A 27,323-nucleotide genomic window follows, 5' to 3' on the forward strand; every position below is an offset into this window, starting at 1 on the left:
TGAAGAAATGACAATAGTTTGTATCATTAATGTTGCCAGATCCTAAGAGCACGACTGATGTTTGTTGTGATAGGAAGGGCTCAGACCACGATGGGAGGAATGCGAAGTTGTATACTGGTGTAGTTGATTAGTGAACTGTACAGAAGTGAACAGGTGTGACTTGGGACTTACATAATATTGGTTGGTTTGAACTGATTATTGCCGGTATATTTGTTTCTGTGATACAGACCATACCAAATCATAGTTCCTGATTTTCAGTGACATACAGTGCAGGATGATAGTCTTTCAGTACATGTATGAAGGGGTGGACGGTAGGTGCTGTTGACAAAACCAGTGATTTTTCTGTTACCTGCAACTGCTTTAATCCTATTCGTGTATTTTATAATGATAGTGAGATATATGTGTAGAATAATGTGTCCATTCTTAGTTGAAATGCGTCCTGTGTTGGAGTCTAGTAGATTTCGAGGTTGTCTGGTTACCAAATGAGATATGAACCATGACAAAGACTAATTCACCATAACTGAAAACTTCTGTAAGCTTGTCTTTGTGCAGATGGTTATGGGACTTCGGCTGTTCAATATAAAATGTCAAATCAAAACACCTTCAGCCATCTGTATTTCCAGATGTTATTTTATTTGATCAAACATTTGCAGCGCTACATTACGACATCTTCAGACCTCATTACTGGCATGTAGGAAGAGTCCTACCTCTGCTCCAGTCAAGGTAGGGGCCAGTACTTGGTGACTGGTATCTGTAGATTTCTTCTCGAAACAAATAAGTTGTAGGAAGTAACAAATGAAAGCAAACACAACTGAAACAACCTCAGTTTTATAATATGTATATGAACAAAGAAGAAAATACTGTTTAGGGTGGAAGTGACATAGTAGATTTTTTTTCATAGTGACTGTTTTTATCTCTATGTTTTAATATGCCTGTAAAAGAAGTTAGATTAAGTGTAATGTGATGGTGTTTACTTGGTTGCAGATCAAAACCAGGTGGTGTGAGATGTGGCTATATGGGACACCTAATTAAAATAGCAAATCACATTGCACAACATGGTGAGAAGGAACCATTTGCATCACTACTTAAGCAATATGTTTCTCCAGACATAATTGCAGCATGGGAAAAATTTGTAGCAGGTGCTTTAGCAGATATCAACCAAACACATCGTACTTGCATGGTGAGATACTCTTTGGTTAAATAACTATCACCTTCAAATTAATAAGTATAGATGTATATGAATGAGTATTCTTTTCTATTCAAAAGGTGCTACTTCTATCAGTAATTATAAAATGCATTTATTTCCTTCCTAAGAGAAAAATGTCACACATTGCATGCCTCCACAGATTAATAGTTACTGAGAATGATACAGTCTTCATAATTTTATACTCTTCATGTTGAAAATGATTTGTTTTGGACAAAGTACGTGCGCGCGTGGAGGGGAGGGGGGGAGTCAGGATGGTGTGCTCACTGCAAAGGGGTGGGGGTTGCACTCACTCACTAAATCGCACTTTCTGATAAACTCAATTAAATTATTTTTGACAAATTTGTACAATCAAAAAATCTGAACAAATTATTGCCTAATGAACAGCATGTATAAGGGCGCGATGAAAAGTAATGCCTGTGATTTTTTAAAATTCTGGTCTCAGTATTATTTGAGGTATTACATTTCATGCATATTAGCTGGTTGACTTTCCTGCTTCGCTGATGCATTGCAACCCTTTGTCACTGGAGAGCTCCAAATTGTATCATGTAACACGGCAGTGTGCAGCTATGTCATTGGGTGAGAAACAGCATGTTGTAATGGAGTTTCTAGCTGCAGAAGGGTTTGTCGACACATGAAGCATTGTCTCCTTCAGCATGAAATACCATATCACACATTAGCGCTGTGATATCAGTAGCAATCGGACACCCGAAGTCAAACATTGCACAGTGACAGTATCAACAGACTGGTCTCATGTTGGGATATATATGTTCATCACAAGGATGATTGTTGAGAAATAAATATGTATACATGCAGAACAAAGATGTAGAATGTTAAAAAAGTTTGTTTTATTTAAAAAGCTTCATGAGTTTTCCGTAAAACTTCAGGGGATTACTTTTCAGCATGCCCTCATCTTATAAATGCTGTGTTACATTAAAAACTAAGAAGCCCACAATTACACAAATATGTAATTTCCTAAATCTTTTTTTAGCTTTTGGATTACACACAACTCTCAATCTTTTATGATGGATATAATGAATTTATATCATCTTTCACTTCTCTCTAGTTCTGTGTTCTTCTTTGGGTATATTTTTTAGAGGATAGTATACTACTTCGTTTCTCTGAAAAACATTTCTGACATTTTGTAGATATGTTGAATCATTTTTTGTGTACTATGTTGAAAAGATTACATCTGTTCCTCACTCCTTTCACCACATGTGAACATTATGAATTGAGACCAGGAAGTTTTTAGGGCAGAACTGGTTACACGATAACATTCATATGATTAATGATACTATATCATTCTTCTTGTGGGGTAATGTGAAGTATGTTCTGTTGTCACCACACACAATTTTTTTTAAATATTCTGTTTCACAAAACTTTTAGCCATTATATATTTGAATATGTGATTGCACCCTACAGCAATATAATAATTGTAATGAGATTCAGTGTATGTACGATGTGAGGCAGGTAAACTGGAAATTTTGAACGTTAGTGTTTTCAGCACTGTAGTCTGGTGGTTGTTTAGGATTTTTACATAGTTGTTGTAAACATGTTGCCATTTAGTAATCATGCAGCATTTAAGTAGTGCAGGATGTGCTATTGCTGTGAGTGCCTTTTACAAGCAGGGTGATTGTGTGACTACTGCACAAAGTGTATTTCATTTACATTAGCAGCTAGAACGCCATGGACACATTCTATCTGCTCATGCTATCACAGCATAGGCGCATAATGTTGAAGAAACTGGTACGGCCTTGAAAAAGAAGTCTCCAGGTGGCGTTCGACGGTACGTACCCCAGAGAACATTGTAGCTTTAAGTGTTTCCATCAAGAGGAGCTCACACCTCTCCATTCAACAACATGCATCTAAACTAGAGATTGGGTGACCAAGTGTACAAGCAATCAAAGTTCCTTATGTGTTGGTTACAAGTTATGCAAAAATTAAATCGGAGACCCTGTGTCCCAAATGGGGTTTTTCGAATAGGTCAAGGCTACCAATTTCCTTAACAACATGAGGATGTCAGACTGAAGCCCACTTCCACCTTAATTGATATGTTAACAGATAGAATTTCTGTTACTGCCACAGGAAAATCCTTGACAGTTTCTGATGTGTCCAATACATAGTGCCAACATTAGTTTCATGTGCTGTGTTGTGTCATGGTGAGATTCATCCTAACTTTCTTGAATGTGAGGATGGCATTGTAACGACAGTAACATCAGATCTGTATGTTGATAGACTTAAGACATTCTGTATGCCAGAACTGCATCATGTTAAACGTGGAAAACATGGTTTCAGCACATACTTTTTTAATGATCATTGGAAGCTATTAGCCATTTATTTAGATGGCGAATCATTTCACATAACTGTGACATTTGAAAGGCTACAAGGTCCCCCAAATTTAGTGTGTCCAATGGCTTCCTGTGGAGATATCTCGAAAGCAATATGTTAAGCACAAATCGTGAACTCCAATCCCAGAGATACACTATGTGATAACAAGTATCCGGACACCTGCCTGAAAATGACCTAAAAGTTTGTGGCACCCTCCATCGGTAATGCTGGAATATGGTGTTGGCCCAGCCTTAGCCTTGATGATAGCTTCCACTCTCGCAGACATATGTTTCTTGGGGACCACTCCGCTACAGGCCATGTATTATGAAGAGGTACTCGATGGTGTTGAAAGATGCATTCGTCATCCCTGAATTGCTCTTCACCAGTGGGAAGCAAGAAGGTGCTTAAAACATCAATGTAGTCCTGTGCTGTGATAGTGCCACGCAAAACAAGGGATGCAAGCCCCCTCCATGAAAACACAACCACACCATAACACCACTGCCTCTGAGTTTTACGGTTGGCTCTACACACACTGGAAGATGACATTCACTGGGCATTCGCCACACCCACACCATCCCGTCAGATCACCACATTGTGTACCGTGATTTGTCACTCCAGACAATGTTTTTTGACTGTTCAGTCGTCCAATGTTTACACTACTTATACCATGCGAGCAATCGTTCAGCATTTGTGGCTTATGAAATGCCACTCGACTATGAAATCAAAGTTTTCTCACCTCCTGCCTAACTGTCATAGTACTTGGGTCTGGATAGATGCCTGCCTATTACACATTACAACCCTCTTCAACTGTCGGCAGTCTCTTGTCAGTCAGCAGATGAGGTTGGCTTGCATGCTTTTGTGCTGTATGTGTCCTTTCACATTTCCACTTCACTATCACATCAGAAACAGTAGACATAGGGATGTTTATCAGTGTGGAAATCTCGCATAGAGGCGTATGTCACTAGTGACACCCAATCACCTGACCACGTTCGAAGTCCGTGAGTTCCACGTAGTGCCCCATTTTCCTCTCTCACGATGTCTAATGACTACTGAGGTTGCTGATATGGAGTACCTGGCAGTAGGTGGCAGCACAATGCACCTAATATGATGAGTTTCTGTTTGTGGGGGTGTCCGGATACTTTTGATTACGTAGTGTATGCTATACTGAGCATTCCAGAGTATCCATATTTAATATGAAAACAAAATATATAATTCAGTTGTCTTTGGGGAAAAATATTGTTAAAATGCTCTTAGAATTTGTCTGAAATGAGATTCAGACTATTCTGAATTTCATGCATTCTATCACATAAGGATCACATGTATAAAGTTACAAAAATTGAAGCATGTAAGTGAACACAAGGGCAACTCTGAACGTAACTAAGAAGGTAGTTATTGAGCATTGCTCTAGATGTTTTCTACTATGTAGAGTACAGTGACATTTGGAATATAAATTTAGATGTATCTTTGACTCAAGTAATTTTCTACATAGCAATTAGTAAGTAGAAAAGTATAAGCATTGCAAGTTATTTATTCATCCCACACTGCCGCATCTGTAAGGTAGGTAACGTATTTAGTTTGGCACATAACTAGATTCATATATGATGATGTATGATAAAATCCAGCATTCATCCACTGATATGCAGTAGTGATATACTAGGTGAAATATGAAAATCGCTCATACTTCATGGAAAGATCAGTTATGAAAACACAATTTAAAATTCATTAGAGAGAGCTGTACTTTTCTTCCTTATTTTTGGAATTTTCAGCCTAGATTGCAAGTAAGTTTTGTTTTCTAGATTTAACAAATGGTTAGCACTGTTCATTGGACATCATCCAATTTGTTGGAGTGAAAAAGTGAAAATTTGTGGTAAGATACAGGTGAACATCTTGACCTTGAGCTGGTACATACAATATATATTTTATATGATGGCCGATGGGCAAAGTTAGCTATTGATAAAGTTTAAAAGAAAAATAATTATGACCTAGACTGAACACTGTAATAAAAGGTTAGTTGTATTGTGGTGGTGGTGGTGGTGGTGGTGGTAGTAATGAGGTGTTAATTTCAAGTACAACAGATGTGTCATTATCTGAGTAAGTATCTAGACATTGAAAATGTTTGAGGTATTAGATTTTTGTATTGTTTGGTTAATTTTTATTGTTGTTATACTTATTTGCGTAGTTACGTTGTTGCTGTGTGATGTTGACTCGAGTCTTCATGATTTCTATGATAGTTTTAGTCACTACCTGTTCCTATTCCTTTAAAGGGTGGCAGTCATCCAGGTCAGTCAAGTTCAGAAGACAGTAACTCAGAATATCCAGACATTCCATTTGCCCAGGGTATGGGATTTCGGCAGGTAAGCTTGTATTCAGTACTTCACACTTTTTTGATGAAATACTCATTTGCCCTAGTAGCAATGCTTTTGTCTGCTTAGAACTGTACTGCTAATATGAAAAGAGGAAAATAAGGCTGCGTAATATGTATTTAGGCTGCTGTAATAGTAAAATTATGTTGTTCCCATTGCTGGTAAGCAGTTTGTGCGCATGGTGGCACCAATTCAATTGAAGGGATGTAATAGTCCTACAGTCGATACAGTGCCAAACCTGTATATATCAGTAAAAGACAGCTGTGTCACGTGGTGTCAAGTTTTGTTATAGATATGACAGTGCCACGTGACTAGAACTGACAAATTAGGAATCAACTATGCCTCAGTATTTACTTCATGTAATGTTTGAAAATCAATTACATTGCTTGTGTGATCTTCAGATTTTCCATGAGCTTTCATTTCTGTTCATATCTGCATTGTCTCTGTAAAAGTTTCGTCCAGTATAATTCCCATTGAAAAGAATACACTGAAAGCAGAACAGAGTCATTTTATATTTTCACCAACATAAAGATTTATTTTTTCAATACAACTCTTTACCGAGCTTTCAATGGAGGTATCCCCCATATTATTGTACATAATTTGTGTTTAAATCAGGTTTGGGGCAACAGTTTTTTCACTTTGTTTATTATCATTTGACAAAATAGAAAGTAGTGAACATAACTTATGGGCAGAACACATGGAACATAAGTTGTATACAGAGCTAAACAAGGCTGTCACTGTGAAAGTGAGTAAATTATGCTTTGATATTTAAGAACAAGCAGTATTAACATGGATCCGCACATTGAAGCACAATGGAAGACTGAGCATTTTCATTTTAGATGTAACAATGATACAGACTAAGGAGCCACATTGGGTTTACCCCATAATGGTTTGGTAGGGGGAGTCTAACAAATGACCTGTGCTCATTAGACATGAATATCAAAATTTGTCATACCACAAGTTGCTTGTGATTGAGTGACTCGTGGCATGTTGCTGGAAATGCAAAGCACACCCTGGTGGCAGAATGACAAACAATGTGCTTGTGAGCATATTGGGCCACATGATGCAAATATGATTAATTTAAAATTAGGAGGTAACACACAAAAAATTCTGATGTACTGATCTTGTTGACTTGTTCAAGCATCTGATACTTAAACTGCTATTCTTTCCTAGCTTCTCTTTTGGTGTGAAAGAATCCTCATAACAAAATTGCATATCAGTTAGTACTAATACCTGACCAACTAATTAACTAGAGTGGTTTTCTTCCTGCTGCTAAATAATCTAAAATGACGCAAGGTGGATTTTACAAACAGGTCTTTTGTCAGGATGTGATGCTTTTAAACTTGGGAAACTGTTTTATGGAGGGAACATAACTAAGTTGAGTTTATGCCCTACAGTCACTAGTTTTGTCTGTGCCTACTTCCACCAATGTCCACCTAATCTTCTTAGAGTTTGTTATAGTAAAGTGGTAGTGATAGGTGACCAAAAAAAATTGCAGACAGCCCTGATACCCAGAGTAAATTGGTAAATGTGATACTGTGAAGCCTGAAGTAAAGGTATCCTCAACAAGCAAGGTGGCACAGTGGACAGCACACTGTACTCACATTCGCTAGGACGACTATACAAATCCGCATCTGGCCATCCTGATGTAAGTTTTCCATGATTTCCCTAAATTGCTTCAGGAAAATGTCAGATTGGTTCCTTTGAAAGCACATGGCCGAATCCCTTCCCTAATCCAATGGGGCCCATGACGTTGCTGTTTGGTCCCCTTGCACAAATTGCCCAACCTAAAGCTCTCCTCAACCTGAAGGTAGGTTCTACATAGCAGTGCTGTACTATGCTTGGACTTGTTTGTCGTTCTATGCTGTTGATTTCCTCTCACCTGTGAACTGGTCTATCCAACAAGTTACAGGGTATCTTACAATTTCACGGACTCCAACCTATGGTACAGTAGTCATTTTTCACATACTAAAAAAATTGCCAGAGGTGTAAGAAATTACTAGGACTAACTGACTGAGGATTGTGCCTCAAACGTTTGACCTGTAATAGGACACTCACTCAGCCTTCAAGCCACACTCCATAGGAATAACTGTCAACAGATCATGTTATTGTAAAAAGGAATAAAGTAATTCTTTTATTTGACAGTGATTCGGGATCTCTATCAACTTGCAGTATTGATACAGTGTCTGAAATACTGCAGCTGGTAGTAGACACAGTTATTCACAGCTTCCCAGATGGCACAAGCAGAGAGGAAAATAGACTTACGATCTGGTAGAATTCGTGCTTAAATATGTGCACACAGTGTCACATTGTCTGTTGGCAGTTATTTGAAGCCTTCAGACCATCCCATTGATTACGGTGTTAGACTATTTACTTGTTTTATGGTTCCTTCTCTTTTGATATAAGACAGATCTGATTGGAACTGCCATTTATTCACCGGTCACTGTGCAGAGTGACAATGTACTTCAGCTACTCACACGGAGTAGGATAGTAAATTACCAGTCACATGATTTATAGTAGCTTGTGTTCCACAGTTAAGCCTTATAATGAATTGGAAAATACTTCATTCCATTGTAACTCTGCTTCATGGTATTTTGGTACATAGTGGGACTTGAATTTGTAAGTAACTGAGAGATAGTACTTCAGTCTTTTCTTTGATTTTCATTGTATTCCTTGTAATTACATTGAATTAAGCAAGTACTTCTTTTTCAGACTTTTCCTGATTATGAGATACCACAGGTGGCTTCACAATTCATTGATAACTACAGTTTCCAGGATGATGAATTTGCTGCAATTGAGGATGGAAACCAGTAAGTTCTCTCTCTCTCTCTCTCTCTCTCTCTCTCTCTCTCTCTCTCTCTGTGTGTGTGTGTGTGTGTGTGTGTGTGTGTGTGTGTGTGTGTGTGTGTGTGTGTGTACAGGATCTCAGAGATGATTAAATTATACAGCATTTGAAAGGTCTTGTACCTTGATGAGTTTGTGCTAGATAGTATCTGATCTGAGACCTTAACTACTGAAGTGTGAAAACTCACTTTTTTTTTTTTTTTTTTTTTTTTTTTTTTTTTTTTTTTTTTTTTTTAAAGACTTGTACTGAGCAGCTGTTCACTGGTTAAGATGGTGTTTCATTATATTGGCTTAGTGCATAAATTTGTAACATATTTCTGTAAGTTTAATGAACGCAATAGATACACATAACATAGATTGAGTCATCAATAATGTATCTTCTCCTTCACTATTTACAACCTTCTGCTGATGTAGGGTAACTTTTCAGTTCCGCAACTGTGGAAATCACATGGTTTTGAGGTGAGGAACTCATTGAGCCATGTTCAAAGTACATTCACAAGGAAGTTCTTTGTCGATTATTTGATAGAGAGCAGAAAAGGTTAAAATCAGAGGGCTAAAGATCTCCTGTATAGTGTTTTTTGAATGCGGGCATGTGTTACCCCGGCATAGCATCACTTCTTGCAGTATCTGCAAAATACACGCAACAGATGGCATCCCTACACACTGCACATACACACATTTGATACACAATGAAAAGGGAAAAATGAAGTGTTGAAATAAATGTGGTTGAAAAATTGTCGCCTCTCCAGCACGATACACATGGATTAACAACATAAAAGGTCACAAGCAACAACAAATGATAATTTAATCACATGAAAATTATGCTGCAACAGTTGTTTCTAACCTGATAAAGCGTACAAGAGAAAACTTAATGTAGTACCATAAGCTGGGACAATCATTCTAAAATGTGAATCTTGATCTCTAGTTTCATAATATGTGGATATGACAACTTACTTATGTATTTATATATTTAAAAAAAGAAATAAAAACACTTTTGTCAGAGCTACCTGGCAAACTGGGCAACTGTGCCAACTGCATTAATATCAGTGGAAATGACTAAAAGAATTACCAAAAAAGTAGTTCGCGACCTTGGAAACAATTTACACATTAGTATTACATGCTTTAATGCAAAGAGACTTACAATGAAACTGTTACAGAAAGGTACACACAAAATTCGAATCTTCTAAGTTCAGCATTTGCATCATAAAAGAAAAACTAACCCACTGAGAAGTAGAAATAAAAGTGCAAGTTTTAAATGAATAGCTACGGAGGTATAATGAGGAAGAACCTCGGGCTTGTTAAAAATGCATTAACCTCCTGAGCTCTTTAAATTCACCAAATAGAGCCAACTACTGGTTCCACCGTTTAAGTGAGCTGTCCAGTCTTGCCCCCGACAAAGTTAACCTTTTGTGGCTTCTCAAGACTTGCACTGGACAGCCGGAGTCCTCCAAAAGCCACAACTTGCCAGCCATGCACCTTCCAACTGATTGACTCTCCAGACTCCGCCAAACCACCAACACCCACACCTCAACCAAAGATCTTAGCTCATAACACACGATTGAAGTGATACTGGCAACCTAAGTAGTTAGTGATACCAGTGGAATTCCATACCGCCAAGATAAGAGCCACCTCAGCTGAACGACAGCATGGAAAAACCACTTTTCGAAATGCAGAGCACAAACCATCCACTTGCCGTATTGCCAGATTTTGTAGCTTTCGCTCCTCCTAAAATCCACGTGCCCCATAACTTTGACAATAAATCATGAAAGGATGAAGCAGCTCTCCTGATGCCAAAGCTGCAAACATTAAAGAAGCACTTGCTTTGCAAGAATTTATAACTCTTTCTGGATTCTTGCATCCCCTATGAAATAATGATTCTTTCTTTCTTTCCTTCTTTCCTTTTTTTTTTTTTTTTTTTTTTTTTTTTTTTTTTTTTTTTTTTTTTTACAAGTGTGCTCTACCTCATTGGTCCCTTACTTGGTTTGGCACTTATTGCAAATTTCTCGACCAGCACAAAGTGCCAAGTGGCTGGACAAAAGTGTGGGTGACTCCTCTATGTAAGGAAAGTAAAAGAACACACTTGCAAAATTACAGATCAGTATCCTTAACATTGGTTTGCTGCAGAATTCTAGAGCATTTTCTGAGTTTGAGAATAATAAATTTCCTAGGGACCAAAAGCTCATGTCCACGAATCAGTGTGACTTTAAAAAGCATCACTCGTGTGAAACCCAGCTGGATCTTTTCTCACATTATACAGTGCGAACTATGGATGAAGGGAAACAGACTGAGTCCGCATTTCTAGATTTCTGAAAAGCATTCAACACGATATGCCATTGCAGACTGTTTACAAAGATACATGCATATGGAATAGGCTCCCAGATATGTGACTGGCTCGAAGACTCAGTATGTTCATTGGAGACAGGGGTATCGGGAGTGTCCCAGGAAGTGTGATAGGACCGTTGCTATTTTCTATGGACATAAAAGATCTGCGGTTTTTCTGTGATGATGCTGTGGTGTACAGGAAGATGTCAGAGATACGTGAATGTAGGTTGATACAAGATCACATAGACAAAATTTCTAGTAGGTGTAATGAATGGTAGCTGACTCTTAATGTAGGAAAATGTAAGTTAATGCAGATGAGTAGGAAAAGCAAACCCATAATGTTTGGATAGAGCATCCGTAGTGTCCTGCTTGACAGTCACATCATTTAAATATCTGGGCATAATGTTGTGAAGCAATATGAAATGGAACAAGTATGTGAGGATTGTGTTAGGGAAGCCAAATAGTCAACTTTGGTTTATTGGGAGAATGTTAGGAAAGTGTGGTTCATCTGTAGTAAAGGAGACCACATATAGGACACTAGTGCGACCTATTCTTGAGCACTGCTCAAATGTTTGGGATCCTCACCAGGTCAGATTTAGAGGTGAGCTGCTAGATTTGTTGTGGTAGGTTTGATCAGCTTGCAAGTGATAGGTATATGCAGGAGCATAGGTGAGAATACCAGGAGAGAAGACCACCTCCATTTCGTAGAACACTACTGAGATAGAGAACCGGCATTTGAAGCTGACTGCAGATTGATCGTACTGCTACCAACATACATTTTGCATAGGGACCACGAAGATAAGATTCGAGAAATTAAGGCTCGTATGGAGACACAGACGTGTGTAGTTGCAGATGTAGAGGGTCACGAGTCAAATTTGTCTTGTCATAGTTCTTTCTAATGAGTTAGCATGCATGAGTTAGCATGCTTAAAGGTGATCTGTTTCAACTCTAGCTGTAGCAAGGGAAAAATTTGGTACTTATGCGAGGAAAATCTTTTTATGCCATTTCACAAAAGAATGGTACCAGTCATCACCAGGTAATCAATTTTTGAATTGTGAAACCTGCTTCTCCATTGACCACTAGAAATTTTTCACAATGGGCCATAGATCAAGGGTATTTAGAGGGATTCCCCAATCTCCACATGAGGATCTTCCACTACTTAGTGCAGTCTGCACCCTGGTTTCTTTAAATGGATGCTTTTTGCTTTACTTTTCAATTGTGCTTTGAGAAATACTGAAGTCTCTTGCTGTTTTTCTATTGCTCATTTACTTATAAATCACTGTAGAGACAGCTAGCCATAGCGTAGTGCTGTCATAATTATGATACCTGTGTGCTCCCTGTTTGGTTCTACTGAGTCATGGCATTTCAACGATATGTACATAGACCCAGAAATGCTCGATTAAAATGAAATATGAAAGAGGTAAGAAAAGGCAAAATTCTAGGCTGACAAAGCTGTCCCATTGATACCGAGCTTCCTGCTGCAACATGGCAAGTTACATTAATATACTAAATACACCACACAATTTTATTTCTAAAAGTGATCCTGAAATGTAATTGTATATTGCATTGAACAAAGGAAAGAGTCTTCACCTACGTTAGAATGAGTAGGCAGGGCAAGATACTTTTGTAGACTACCAGTAACTGTGTGTTCACAAGCTGAAAGAAAAGCACTGATAGAGACCAGAAAGCAACGAATAAATGTAAAATGTACACCATATCTGTCATTCATTGTTGCCTTGCGCAGTGAAAGCATTGATCCAGGAACTTGGTAGAACACCAAAGATTATCTTATTCAAAAAGTGGCAAAGTTGCCCTGCTTGGTGAAGCTGTCCCAGTTTGAAGTGACATTTGTAACAACTTTATAATGCATTTATTCTATAAATAAAATGAACATGTATTGCTGGCCACAGAAGATGATTCAGAAACGAAAGAAGCAAAACATGTATGTTTAAAAAACAAACTTCCTTTCATTTAGTTGCAAAGATGGAATACATCTCCATGAATTTTGAAGCAACTAAGGGATGGTTGAAAACTGATAAAATCTTTATGAAGTCCACATTTAGTTGTTTAACTTGCAAAACAAATAAAAGGCCTGATATTTGCTTTTTTATGCACCTGAGTAATATATGTGTGATGTTAACCAACTATTATGGAGAAAATTATGATTATTTTTTCGCCTCTGAAACTAGTTCTTATTTGGGTGTATCTTTGTTTTTGTGACTAAATGATAAGTTCGTGAGTTGTGTGAATTTAAGTGTATTATTTACAGTATATGTCTGGTCAATATTAACCCCCTGATGCCCGAATAAATATCTAGATGTAAGATATTAATAAAAGATTGTGGCGATTTGGAAGTATTGGTAACATTCAGATTGATGCAGCGCTTGTAAGAAGTGTTGTAGCTTCATGCAGAACCAGCAGCTAATGGTGCTGGCACTCAAAAGCAGTTAGCCTTCCAGTTATTAATACTGCATTAGTATGAGATGAATTCATGCCACTCGGCATTATGGGGTTAAAGTCAAGTGTTCTTGCCAGAGAGAATGACGCCAATGCCTCACACTAGATCTCTTTCACATCTCTCTTACTTAACCAGTAGGGAGTTCTGAAAGAAGAAGAAGAAGAAGGGAAAAAAAGACGGTTTTCTTCTTGATTAAGTAGGTTAAAATGTTTGCTCATAATCAAAAATGGCCCACCAGTTGTACTTCATCCTCTCATGCCTTATTGGATTGAACACTGCACTTCCAGTCAGATTCTCTGTCATTCTGTGTGTTTCAGGAACTTTTTGTAAATATGTAACTTCCTGAGAGATTGAAACTGTATGTCAGGCTGGGATTTGAACCCAGAATCATGCCATTTGCAGGCAGTGCTGTTACCAGCTGAGTTATCTGGATGCTACTCATGGTCTTATCTCACAACTTCAGTTTCCTATTGTCACTCTCCTACTCCATAACTCACCTTAAAAATGTTGCATTATAAGAATAATGTACTCTTTTGCATACTGCTCACCTTCATGGGAATCAAATTTCATAAATGATTCAGATACAGTGGTAACATTGCAGTGTTTGTAGACAGTGTGCTGTCTTCTGTAAGAGAGAAAATAGACAGAACTATTGGAGACTGTTGTCTGGGAGAATTAAACTAGAATGGAGGAAGGTTTCTTTAGATCTGCAAAAGGTTTCAGGTAGCTCTGGTGAAAATGTCTTCAGGAATAGGAAAATAAGAAACTGAAATAAGAGAAAAATACAGCTAGACAAACAGTTATGAGCCAAGCATGAAGTGTCAACAAGTTAATGGTGATGTTCTTCTTAACCCATGACTTGGATGACGTATACAGAGCAAAGGAAATCATCACTAATGCCTAGCTACAAAACTTTAAACTAAAGCTTATTAGATTGAAGTCATCTGAATACAAAGACTATACTGTGCAATGGATATGAGCACAGCATTCCTTGAAACAATCTTGTGTCAAATGAGACTTCTGTCATGTTGCACTGCATCCTGTAAGATACAAGCTCAGTCCAGAAATTGCCCCAATATTGCGTACTTAGTCTGTTAGGGAACACTATGGTTGGAGTAGTAGTGCTTTATCTTTACCGTGTGAGCTGTGTGTCTTCGTGTGTGCTGTGTCAGTGTTTCCTGTTGCACACATCTGTGCCATTAACTGCAGCCTTACATGTGTAATGTGATTCTTTCTGTCAGATCCTCACCAGGTCACACATAGAACGCATTCAAAGAGAAAATTGTCAGATCGCTCTCCAATTATTGTGTATGTGGTACACACTGTGCCTCATTGAAAAGCATTATTTGGATTCCAGTTGGGCCACATTACTGCTACTGTTTGCTACCAGTGTTGCACTGCCCAATAATGTTATGGTATAGAGATATCATTTAGCTGGATTTAAACAGCATTCAGAACACTTTCATCATCGCCAATGAAATTCCTTGCCTTTACAGGAACTTGTGAAGAGGATGCAGTGCCTCTGAAAATCAGGGTCTAATTTGCTCTCCACATGTGTAGCAGTACTGTGCATTAAATCTTACACTCAGAGCCTGGTAGAAATACTTTAATGGTAAATGTATCAACAAATGACTACTTTCTTCAATACAAGTCCGCAGGAAATTAAGACTTTGTCCACTGGCAAGTAAACTTCCGCAAACAGCTTGCAGAACCTGTTGCCTTCGCCTGTGTGTCTGAGAAGGACTTTGAGGCTTTTAACATATTGAGGCTCTAAGATAACATTAAGTACAGATTCTAACACGAATCGCCAAGAATAACTAATGAAAAAGTTCCATCGCGCAGTGTTCAAGGTCATATTGCGCATCGGAAGTGAATTATAGTGCACTGCGGGTCTATGTAAAACCAGAGACCCGCGGCGGTGCGACCAGAAATTTTCTAAGTCCTGCTCAAGGTTGCGCGCACTTAGCACATATTTGATGTGGAAGCACCCCTTGAAAGTCAGATTCTGCAAGTTTTGCGAACTTTCAGAAGTAGCTCCTGCAATTTAGTTGAACTGCTTCTTAGAGTTGATGAATAGATGTAGCAGGAAGGGAGGGAAAACATTCTGAGAGCATTTAGCATACCTAGTATACTTCAGGGGTCTGTATGGCGCAACAAGGTTGCTATTTACAGCAGGATTGTTATTTACTGTAGAATCTTTGGATATGTAACTCAGCTGTGGTATACTGTTTGGGCTCAACTGGTCACCTCAAGCAGCTGGCTGCCTGTGGGTACAGGTGGACAGGTATTGACAGACTGTTGATACATAGTCATTCATGTAGCTGGGCTGAAGCCTACATGATTGCACTGCCCTGTCAGAGTGTTGCTGGCATGGGTGGCAGTTGTCTTACCACACGTGCAAAATGTGTACAATAGAGCTGCTTGGCAGGTGGCCTACATTACTTGTGTCTGCCTGCAGGTGAGACGAGGGGCCCCATAGTCTCACAGGGCAGCATTAGAGCAGCCTGGTGGAAGGAATTCGTTGCGGTCTATTTACTTTTAATGATTTATACCGACTAAATTATGTATGGTTTATCAGCAAATGTGTGTATTTTGAAGCTGAATGTTACTGATATGCTTCTGCCTTTCCCATTTCCCAGCTGTTAGTCCAGTGTTGCCTATGGAACACCAGCACACTGTCTCATCAACTGTAAAAATACCTTATAGTGTAATTTTATAAATTGATGTATAATTCTGAAATAACAAGCAAAAAGTTGCAATTGGGTACTGAAACTACAAAGTGATGGGAGTTACAAAATGCAAGACGAGTGAAGAGGGCAGGTTTCGTGTGTGTGTGTGTGTGTGTGTGTGTGTGTGTGTGTGTGTGTGTGTGTGTGTGTGTGTAGCTAAACATCAATTTAATGACGCTGTTATACAGAATTTGAAGATATTTGCTTGATTATGAGTGCTAGCGATGAAGTACTAAACATGACCTTGAGCCTTCAGTCAGAAACAAAATTTTAACGGTGATCAAAAAATGTTAATTTAAAAATTAGTTTTAATTTAGTTAATTTGAAAGTTTTACTTTGTGATCTCAATTCTGCTACATGCATTAGGTACATAGAAAGGAAATAGTAGTAGTATTAATTGTACTGAAGGAACCTGGTATGTCTTATTTTACTTTGGTTCCAGGTTGAAGGATGACATCGATCAACAGGAAGATATTTTCGGCAAATTATGTGCTGAAAAAACACAAACATTGGAAAAAACGGATGATGAAGTTTGGGATGATCAAGAACAAGAATTAAACTTCCAGTCAGTCATAGATTCAAAAGCAAGGTAAATTAAATTTTGCGCTCCCCCGCCCCCTCCCAGTGCACATTCTCACTCACAAAAAAAAACACACACACACACACACACACACACACACACACACACAGTAAAGTAAACTTGTCCAGAAAATCCTTTAGGATAGTTAAGGTTTTTATTCACTACAGGTTTTGTTTTGTGCTATGTTGCCATTGATTTCTGCATTGCAGAGTTTGCTAGAGATTGTTACCAAAACACTTCCATTTCTTGTGCAAACAGTTCTGCACATATTTTCCATTAAGTGTGCTTTGCATAGCACTCAACAATCAACACATGCTGTTTTATCGTGAGCACTTTTTTGTCTCATTCAACTGGTCACTATACTTACGTGCTTCTCTCTCTCTCAAGATTCAAATGTAATGGCACAGTGAAGTACTGAGGGCAGGATCATGTGAGAGACGTGCATACTCTAGCATGTGATACCAACTGATTGGTGTGTTGTAATCAGTGTCCAGCATTTTCTGTGATGGACAGTTTACCTGTTAATTAACTGGGCTGAATTCCATGTCAGCTTTATAAATATTTTACATGCAAGTTTCATATTGCCTGCCCCCTGTATAAACAATCATTTGCCTGCTACCTGAATTTAGATGACAGAGTTTCCTCTGTGACACCCACATCATAACTTGTGTGCCTAAACTAGTATTTGCATTACACATTTCACATAAAACTTCTTCAAAATCAGCTAAAATTTGTTTCTGTTTCATGTGTTTCAAATGGTAAAAAGTGTAGCATCCTTTCTGACCATGTTTTAAAAACAGAATGTACTTTCCCTCTTCATCCACAAACGACGTTTTGGAACTCCTCCTTCAAAAATTTAATGCTATTACCATTTAAGAGCTTGCCTGGCTTTTGAAATGTCAGATGTGGTCATATTGCACTGTACTTGTATCAGAGTGTTGGTAAGTATATAACAACATGTATTTTGACCAATATTATAAATATACTACCTGCTCTCTACTTGCTTGTAAGAGTACCGTCACACCTTAACTAAAAAAAACCATACCATATAGGAATATACCAAGTTAGACCGTAGACCTTCTCAGAGAACATGAACTTCCTCCACTTGTGATTGCTGCCCCCTGACTTTCAGTACATTATTCTCTGGCCTATTATCCACTTATACTTTGCCCCCTCCTTCTTTCCCTGTTCACTGTGTCTTTCCTTTTTTTTCTGTCATTTCTTCAACTTTAAATTCTCTAAAAAATGAATCTCGAATTCAGTCCTTATAATATCTTCATCCATGGAATGGAAACCTATCATGCATCATAACCTTTGATCCAGTTTATTTGAGTGGTCCTGTACTACTTCTTCAAAGGTCGTTGAAAGTGTTAGGTTGCAGAGTCCTCCATCTCCTAGTGAGAAGATAAATAGTATATCACTGACACGCATAGTCGCTTTCCCAACAGTTTCCCCAAATATGATTACAAAGTACCAGTGAATACTGTTGCAGAAATGTTTAAACCAAAAATCATCCTTTTCTGTCTCAGTAGCTTGATTTAGCGGTAACACACAAAAAACATTTATGATGTACACATTACCCTTTGTCACTACTATGGTATGTTTTTTGTAAGATGTTTGTGATCTCTCTCTTATTCCCCATTTAATCATACATTTTATTTCATTGACTACTGTACCTTTTAGTAGTAATGATTCAGAGTGCAGTCCATTAGGAAAAAAGGTTTATGCTTCTTCATTTTGAACTCGCACGCATACGCGTAGACCACTCTAGGATTGTTTGAAATTCTTGCTTTGCCCTTTGAGCTTGATTTGTTACTCCTATTTTAACTGACTTTCATACATTTACTTTCAATAATATTTCACGCTTGCTCTCCTTGTTTATCCTCTGTCTGAATTCTTTCCTGTGCTCTCTTACCTCTGATTCGAGCTGTAGCCGGAATTCTGTCCTGTGCTCTCTTGCCTCCAATTAGAGCTGTAGCACAACTATCATTTTTTGGCACTAGTGAATAAAACTACAACACGTCCTCGGCTAAGGCAAGAGATTGTGTAAGGGGGTCCAACCAGAGCCGACCAAACACGGGTAGGTCAGGGATTATCTGCTGATGTGACAGAAATGGCTACCACATCGTAAAGAGATTATTACATAGCCAGACCAGCCAAGGGACCTGCATTGAAATGACTGTGAAACACACCTGAGAGACAGAAATATTATGGTGCAATGACATGATTACTACAAGCTCGAGCAATATGCTCTGTTCTTGCAATATGATCAGAATCAATGTCTTGAGAGGGAAAAAAAAAGATGCACCAAACCCATATAAATATCCCCCATTTTTAGATAGATTCATTCGGTCTGGTAGCTGCAAGCTTTAAGAAGAGGTCCACATCATTCTGCTAGTCATCATGGATCTAAAAGTTGCCTCCACAAGATGTGACCACTAACTGCAGGCATAATGCTGGCTATGTTGTGGATTTAGCACCTTCCAGCTAATGGGCCACCTCGGGGGACTACTCACAGTTGCTGCTAGCCTCCCTGGAGAACTACTGTTCGAAGCCAGAGATGAACAGCTGCTTAATCACCTTCACCTGTATGGGCACACAAATGCTGTATGCATCCATCTGCAAGGGTAGGCACTGCTGCAGAGAGCTGTCTTCCTCTATGGTGTCCACAGCGGGATTCTGTGCCTTTGGACGTGCTCTGTCCTGAGCGGCCAACCTGAGTCCAGTCAGTGCGCACACAGCCACAAGCACTTGTTCCCAGAGTTGGTATTATTGCAGGTTGCCTATTACTCGTGGTTCAACACTTGCCATCTTGTGCAAATGCTTGGGAGGGCATTGCCATAGATAGTTGTTACTTGTGGTGTGTGCTCACTAATAAAATGCATGTGTAATCAATGATTTTTTTCATAACACTTTATCCTGCAAGCAGGCAGCTGCTCACAGTACCACTTGCTTCCCCACCCAGGGTGCTGAACTATCAGTTCCTGATGCTCTCTAGTCAGTTCCACCACCTATTATAGTGGCCATCCAATACTGGCCATTACAAGTAGTTTCAGAGATGGGATTGACATTTGCAGCTGGATCCAGGACCACATCTCCAGTTGCAATTTCCACTATCAGAATGCATTGAAGTAAATTTGGACTGCTTTCTGAGAATGTTTAAATATTAGTGTTAGTTTTCACCTGGTTAGTATGGGCAATGCATCTTTTCAGTTGCTGCTCACTGTACAGAAGTTTTAAAGGTGTTGACCATGTGTTGCATTTCATACATCCTCATCATTTTGATTTGTTTTTCCTGTAGTTGTTTGTTGTGTTTGTTGTATTTGTTGAATATATTCGCACACACAGGCTGTTTCCAAATGGAAGGTTAGTAGATCCTTGTGAGACTGTGCCAGTTAATAGGGCAGTGTGTCTGGTTACGAATAAGGGGAAGTAGTAATTATGAATAGCCACTCAGGCAGAAAGTTTTAAGTTACAGTAAGAAAAGTCATGATAGTAGTACTTTTAAGTGTCCACATTGATTTTGTTTTGTGTGAATGAGAGAGGATGAATCACGTCGTTGGCAGTAACATAGGGGGCTAACCTGGGGAAAATTTTGCAAAAGGAAATAGTGGCTCTGAAAGCAGACCAAGCAGATATAGTTGTGAAAGTAAATGTTGCAGAGAAAAATGTGGCTTTGTACAGGGAAGTGCCCAGAGCAAGTGGAGAAGAGGCAGAAAGAATTTGACAAATGATTGGTTAAAAATGAGGAAAAAAGTAAAGTGTATGTTGTAGTGCAACTACTGGTCTTAAGTCGACAAGGTTAAATCCTTTTTGGAGACTGTGCCTGAGAATCGAGAGGTTCACCTGGGTGTTACAAGTAATGGCATATTTCTCTTTTTCTAGCCAAAATCAAAGTTCTCATTCATAATCAATTAATATTTTATCACAAAATCTTAAAGTAAAGTATTTAAAATTCTACTTGGTTGACATGTGTAATACTTCACTTTATTTTCTTGAAATGACGACTTGTGGCTGTAGTTACAAGATTTCATCATATGAGAGAATTGTTTAGCCATGTTACAAAAGATGCTGAGATTTCCCTCATTCATAGTGCAGGGTGTATGTGCCCTGTGAATTCCGGAAATTTTTTGGAATTCTGGGACATTTTCATTGTCTAGCTTTTCAGTTAAATTTTTGTACTTCTGACTGGTAAGAACTTAGTCTGACAAAGATTGTTACTACAGTCAGCTACTGCAGAATAATACTGCAGCAGTAAGACATAAACAGTGGAGTAACACCAAAATGCAACTTTCAGTGTAAAGAAAATATGCCATACAACAACAAATCGCAGTGCACTCATAAACATCTGCGGACAGCAAAATGAGTCAAAGGGTTTAGGACAAAGACTATGCAATACTTTGTAACAACAGACTGGTTTTGATGAGCATGACGTCACAACTATTTATGTTTTTAACAGGTTGTGTGAAAATATTGTAAGTAAATTTACTTCTGTGCAAGATGAATTATATGTGAGGATGCGTGATGAATTTCTTAAATCACTGAGTGTATGATTCTCATTCAAAACTTAACACTCTGAGGACCAGCTGCTTAGAAAAATTTTGGACCCAGAAGACCTGCTATTTATGTCATTATTTAAAATTTTACTGGCTTGTTTGTGGTAGATTACTATATCTTAAAGGGTAACACATGCTAAAGAAGACAAAGCTTCAACTCTGGTTTCCATATTTATTCTAGTTCTTTAATAGATTACAAATTAAGCAACAACAATAGCAAAAGTGTAATTACTCTTCAAAACAAAGTGCAAGGTGAGTTCTTGAACGATTTCACACGTTATTGTCTTTCCTGTGGAAAAGTCAGTGTATTCAGCCAGGTAACCCACAAAATGTTAATTGCACAGCAGTGAAATTTGTAATCATGCTTGTCAGAAATATTCAGCTGCTGCAGTTTAAGCTGTGCTGTTAGGATCCTGTCAATGGCACCTTCAGTATTTATTATTATTATTTTTTATTTTTTTATGTTGCTGTTGGCCGACTACATCACGCATCCTATGCTTTGAATATGTTCTGTCACTTCCTGTCAAAAATTACTTGATACAAACTATGATTGGCTGATAAAAGTGCATCGCACAGGCGAAATCTCGATTTCAGTGCTTTGCAAGCTGCCTTGTTGAATTTGGGGGAATTTTTATACTTTCATAAGTATGGAGTGTACATCATTCTGCAGATCATTCCAAAATGCATTGTCATTTGCTGGGTTTCATTTCCTAAAGTGCCAGGAAGTTCTATGTCAATATAAAATCTTTACCATTCAATGGATTAACAAGATTTACAGCTCCAAGGGGAAGTATATTGTCACTTAATGTGAAAAACTCTACTTTTGCCCGAGCTATAGCTTCTTTTTAACTGGGAAATCTGGAGCCTTCCCCCCCCCCCCCACCCCCCCCCCCCACCCCCCACCCCTTTGTCTGTATGTGTACCTTGTAGTGTGATGATCAATCATCTCAGGTATAATATAAGATCAAATCTGCTATATGTGTTACATGCATTTACTTGCAGTTGCAATCACAGTTGTTCAAAAGCAAGAATGTGGAGTAATACTTTGTTTTGTTAAGTGAATGTGTTTCAGAGTTTGGGAGCTATAATTTTAGTGATGAGGGACAAATATTATTTAGATTTAGTTTATTATGTGAGTGAAGTATGGTTTCTGACAAAAAGTTCCAAGTAGTACACATCTGAATGCTGTGAACTACAAACAAAATGCAACCTGAAAATCTGCTTTACCTCAAAAATTTGCAAGTATGCTATTTAGGAGACAGGTCGATGATCTGGAAGGTTCATGTGACTCATTTTCCAAAAAATTACGTTCAGTAATCATAAATGCAAACATTGCTCTGTGGAAAATAAATTTATTTGTGGTAAAACTTAGTTAAAAATTTCACTAACAAGTGCTTGATGAAACTGTCCTCAGTAAAATGTGTGTGCCATGATATTCGGGCTGCGTTAAAATGTGAAAACATTTGGCTTTCAATAGACGAGATCAAAGTTGCTGCAGGCCATTATGTACGTAGTGCAGTTGTCAGTGATGTGAAATCTGGAATTGAAACTGAGCTCTTAAACATTCAAATATTTAAAAAAGTAAACCATTCTACAATTGCAAATTTTTTAAATGATCCATAGCTTTCTTGTGGCCAAATGGTATAAAATACGACAATATGCTGTTATTTCTTATAGATGCTGCTCCATACAATGTAAAAGGAGCAAATGCACTATAAAGTTCTTTACCCAGAAACTAATACATTTGACCTGTTTAGCCTAAGGGCTATGCCACGTTCCAGAAATGGCGACATCACAATATCTGGAAATTGACAGTCCTGTTCCAATGTCAGGAAAATTTTCCTTAAAGAAATTGCTAGTTTCAGTTTACACATAATTGGCTCCAAAATTATCATTACATCCACAGCCTGTTCTAGCATGGTGGGGTTTGTTGTTGGATGCCTTAGGTCAGGATGCTAAGCATTTCAGAGAGCTGAAAAAAAGAATTTGGACACTTTAGATCTGGAAGATGCAGCTTCTGTGCAGAGGTCAGGAGTCTTCAAACTCAAGAAACATAGAAAATTATTTTCTGTAGACATGTAGTGACTTTTCATTGTGCTATCATAAATCATAAAGGAACTGTAGGTTAAGAACAAGTCATTGCAGTAGTCATTGTCCTTGGTGAATAACGTATGGCTGGCTTTGATCTTTGAAACACACAGAGTTGCCGAATTAGCTTTTGATGAGTTTAATGCAGTTCTTGTTTAAAATGCAAGCTGTAAAACAGTTCGTGAAATTGCAAAACACCCAGCCGAGGAAACGTGCTAAATGCAAGAAAAACTCGCTAAAGGAGAGATTTTGAGTTTCATGTACCCGTGACCTCTTATCTACAGAGCTCTTTTTCATGCTTCAAAACCTCCTTTAGTGACAGTAGTAGTAGTTTCTGTTGTAACGTGTTGAGACTGCGACCGTTCCGGTCGCGGAGAGGCTGAGAAAGCACGGCGGGACCAAACGGAGAGCGGCCCGTGAACAAACAAACAAATCGAAAGGATGGACACGAAACGACAGACGATGGAGAGAGACCTTATGATAACATGCAAGAAGCTACGGAGTGACAGAGACAACCAAATGAATCCAAGACGTCCACCGTTAACGCGATCGAAGTATGATAAACACGCTGTCTTGTCGAGGCGATGTGTCGAGACTCATGCAACGATTAGACTCGCCAGCAGAGTGAGAAACCGGCTCTTAAATACTCTATTGAGGGTGCCGCTGTTGGCTGCTTTAACCACGTGTTCCACTGTGGCGCCATCACACAAAATGCGTGCCAGGACGCGTGCTCCGCCACAGCTTATGGTGCGATGGTGCAGAGACCTCTGGTGGTCTTCGACGTCCATTACGTCTGCGGGGATTCAAATTGCGCGGCGCGCGTACCAGTGTTTCCCTGTGGAAAACCTCAGGAAGACATTTCTCATCTATTGCAACAGCTGCATTGGACAGCAGGGTGTGTTTACAGTATACTATACTCTATTACATACAAAAGAGACATTTGTAAGCTCTGCAAAGAACATGTGACAGAATGCATGGAAGGGTGAAGGAGTAGGAACAGGTGAAGGAAACTGTAAAAGAATGGAACAGGAATAATCAAGGAGGCGGCAAAAGGAAATGGCAGGAAAGTAAAAAGAAATGTAAGAAAGTGATAGCAGAAGAAAAGAGAGCCATGACACTGCACCTGGTCACGACCAAATCCAGTACTGCATGCTTCGACATTTGCCAGTGTCATCAGAGGAAATCCTCCTCGAATGTTTTAATCAATATCCAGACATGCAGCTCCCCCAACTCATGGAGGGAGGCAATTCTGATCTCTCTCCTCAAACCAGGAGAGGACTGCACATATCCCAGTAGTTATCAGAGTATCACCTTAACCAGCTGTGTAGGAAAGACCCTGGAGCAAATGGTTAACCATTGTGTGGTTTGGTTGTTAGAGACAAGGCAACTCCTTAGCCACTCTGTGTGGATTCTGAAGATTTTGGTCCGCTTTCGACAATCTGACCATCCTAGAGGCGGCTATTCAGCAGGCTTTCCTCTGTAGGCATCACTGTATTAGCATATTCTTCAATATAAGTAAGGCATACGACAGTCCTTGGAGACACTGTATTCTCACACAACTGCATCAATGGGGTTTTCGTGGCCACCACCTCATCTTCATAGGGTCATTCATGACTCAGTGTTTTTTCAGGACCCAAGTTGGTGAATTTAAGCAGAAGAATGGTGTTCTCAGGGCAGTGTTTTAGGCGTTACCCTCTTTGCCATAGCCATCAACAGTACCACGTCTACGATAAGGAGTCCTGTACAGTGGTCCTTATTTGTAGATGATTTTGCTGTTTTCTGTTCCTCCTCTGGTGTTGCAACGGTGAGCTGTCAGTTGCAACTTACAGTTCGGAGGTTAGAGAAGTGGGCTGTAAAGATTGATTTCCAGTTTTCTGAAGATAAGTGTGTGTTCATTTTAATCGTTCTCGTTGTCTTTTTAATTTGCCTGCCTTGAATATGAGGGACACCACACTACAATTCAGAGAGACAGTGTGGTTTCTGGGCCTCATTTTTTACTCCAAATTGTCATGGATACCACACCTGCGAGACCTGAAAGCCAGAACCCTAAAGGCACTGAACATAAAGTGACTCAGCCACAGGTCTTGAGCAGCAGACAGGGCACGTCTCCTTCAGTTTTATCGGTCTTCTGTGTGTTCGTGGCCAGACTGTGGTTGCACAGTGTATGGGTCAGTGAGGCCCTCTTACTTGTGGATCATTGACACTGTCCATCAGGAGGGGATTCGGCTGGCCACAGGTGCTTATTGGACCAGTCCCATACCCAGCATCTGTGCTGAGGCAAGGAACCACCATTTACCATCTGGTGCCAGCTCCTCATGGTGTGTCAGGCATGTAAGTTCCTTGCAGCTCCAACTTCACCAGCACTCCATACTATTGCTCACCCACCTCTGGAACGCCTTCTTTCCAACCGTCCATGAGCCACGATGCCATTTGGGATCCGCGCGGAGCATGTGCTGGAGTCACTCAGTGTGGAGCCAGTGCAACCCCAAATCCAGGGTTTTAACCGTCTGCCGCCCTGGTTACTGGAGAGACCCAGAATGATTTTAGATTTGATGCGGTATAGGAGAGATAGCACTCTTGCTTCCATTTTCAAGGCAATATTCTTTGATATTTTATGTGAGTACCTTGACTATGTAGTTGTTTTTATGAATGGTTCTAAGGAGGGGGACTCAGTTGGTTGCTCTGTCATTTTCCCAGTTCATGTCCTCAAGGGTAGACTGCCTCCAGAATTTACCGTCTTCAATGCAGAATTACATGCGATATTGCGAACACTGGAGCAGATGAGATGTTCTCCAGGTGTTAGATTTCTCGTCTGCTCAGACTATCTTAGCACCCTTTACTCTCTCCAACTTTTTGTACCCAGAAGGTACAGTAACCCAGAATAACCAGAATTGCCCTTCTACAACTACGATGAATGGGGAAGGTGGTGTACCTGGGCATATTGGAATTGCGGGGAATGAAAGGGCAGATCGAGCAGCCACGGAGATCTATTGTGATCCTCTGGTATTTTGGTGTGTTATTCCCTTGCATGTTATCACCTTGCTGTTGAGGTACAAAGTCGCTTGTCGGTGGGAAGACAAGTGGCTGGCAGTGACTGATAACAAGCTCCATATCATCAAGCCCACAACTGGACTGTGGAGTTCTTCCATCCAGCCACATTGGTGGTATGAGGTCCTTCTTACTCATTTTCTCATAGGCCACAGCGCTATGACACATGGATTCTTACTCCGGCGAGAGGACCTAAGATGTGTGGTGCTTGTGGCAAGCACAATCACGGTGCACCACGTTTTATTGGAGTGCATTTTATTTGCTGACCAGCAGGCTGCAGCAGACTTGCTGGCAGATCTGCCATCTATTTTATGTAATGATCAAACGAATGTTTCTAGGCTTTTAAAGTTTTGTGAATTATCCAGTGTTTTTTAACAAGATTTTAAAGAGATGTTCTTAATGTGTCAAAGGGTGGCTGACTCACCTTAGTTCTTTTGTAAGTGGTCAGCAAGTCACATTTCCCTGTGATTTGCTTTTAGTTCTTCTGTGTTTTGTTTTCTCTGTGTTTTAATTTCTTGATTAGCTCTCTTCCCTCCTAATTGGTATTAGTGCATGTAAGATTGCAAGTGATACAGAATTATTGTGTTGTCATTTTGAGTGCATGCATGTCCAACACTTTTAGTTCATCTCCACATTCGTTTGTTTTCATAAGTGTAATGGCACTGATGACCTCGCTGTTGGACGCCAATCTCTCTCTCTCTCTCTCTCTCTCTCTCTCACACACACACACACACACACACACAGAGAGAGAGAGAGAGAGAGAGAGAGAGAGAGAGAGAGAGAGAGAGAGAGAGAGAGAGGAG

The 27,323-nt window shown here is 39.3% G+C and overlaps 1 protein-coding gene across 8 annotated transcripts in view; it reads left to right on the top strand.

Moving 5' to 3' along the window:
* LOC126277663 (serine/threonine-protein phosphatase 6 regulatory subunit 3) overlaps positions 1-27,323 on the top strand; it is a 174,271-nt gene that overhangs the window by 109,968 nt on the left and 36,980 nt on the right. For 4 of the 8 annotated variants that reach the window (XM_049977377.1, XM_049977376.1, XM_049977378.1 and 1 more), the window contains exons 12-15: positions 985-1,180; positions 5,797-5,886; positions 8,608-8,705; positions 16,691-16,837. In XM_049977377.1, coding sequence (XP_049833334.1) covers positions 985-1,180; positions 5,797-5,886; positions 8,608-8,705; positions 16,691-16,837 — 531 coding nt within the window. The remainder of the gene's footprint in view (positions 1-984; positions 1,181-5,796; positions 5,887-8,607; positions 8,706-16,690; positions 16,838-27,323) is intronic. The other 4 variants (XM_049977381.1, XM_049977380.1, XM_049977383.1 and 1 more) reach the window with 1 other exon arrangement.

The sequence above is a fragment of the Schistocerca gregaria genome, chromosome 1, assembly GCF_023897955.1.
Source record: "Schistocerca gregaria isolate iqSchGreg1 chromosome 1, iqSchGreg1.2, whole genome shotgun sequence".
Lineage (NCBI taxonomy): Eukaryota > Metazoa > Arthropoda > Insecta > Orthoptera > Acrididae > Schistocerca > Schistocerca gregaria.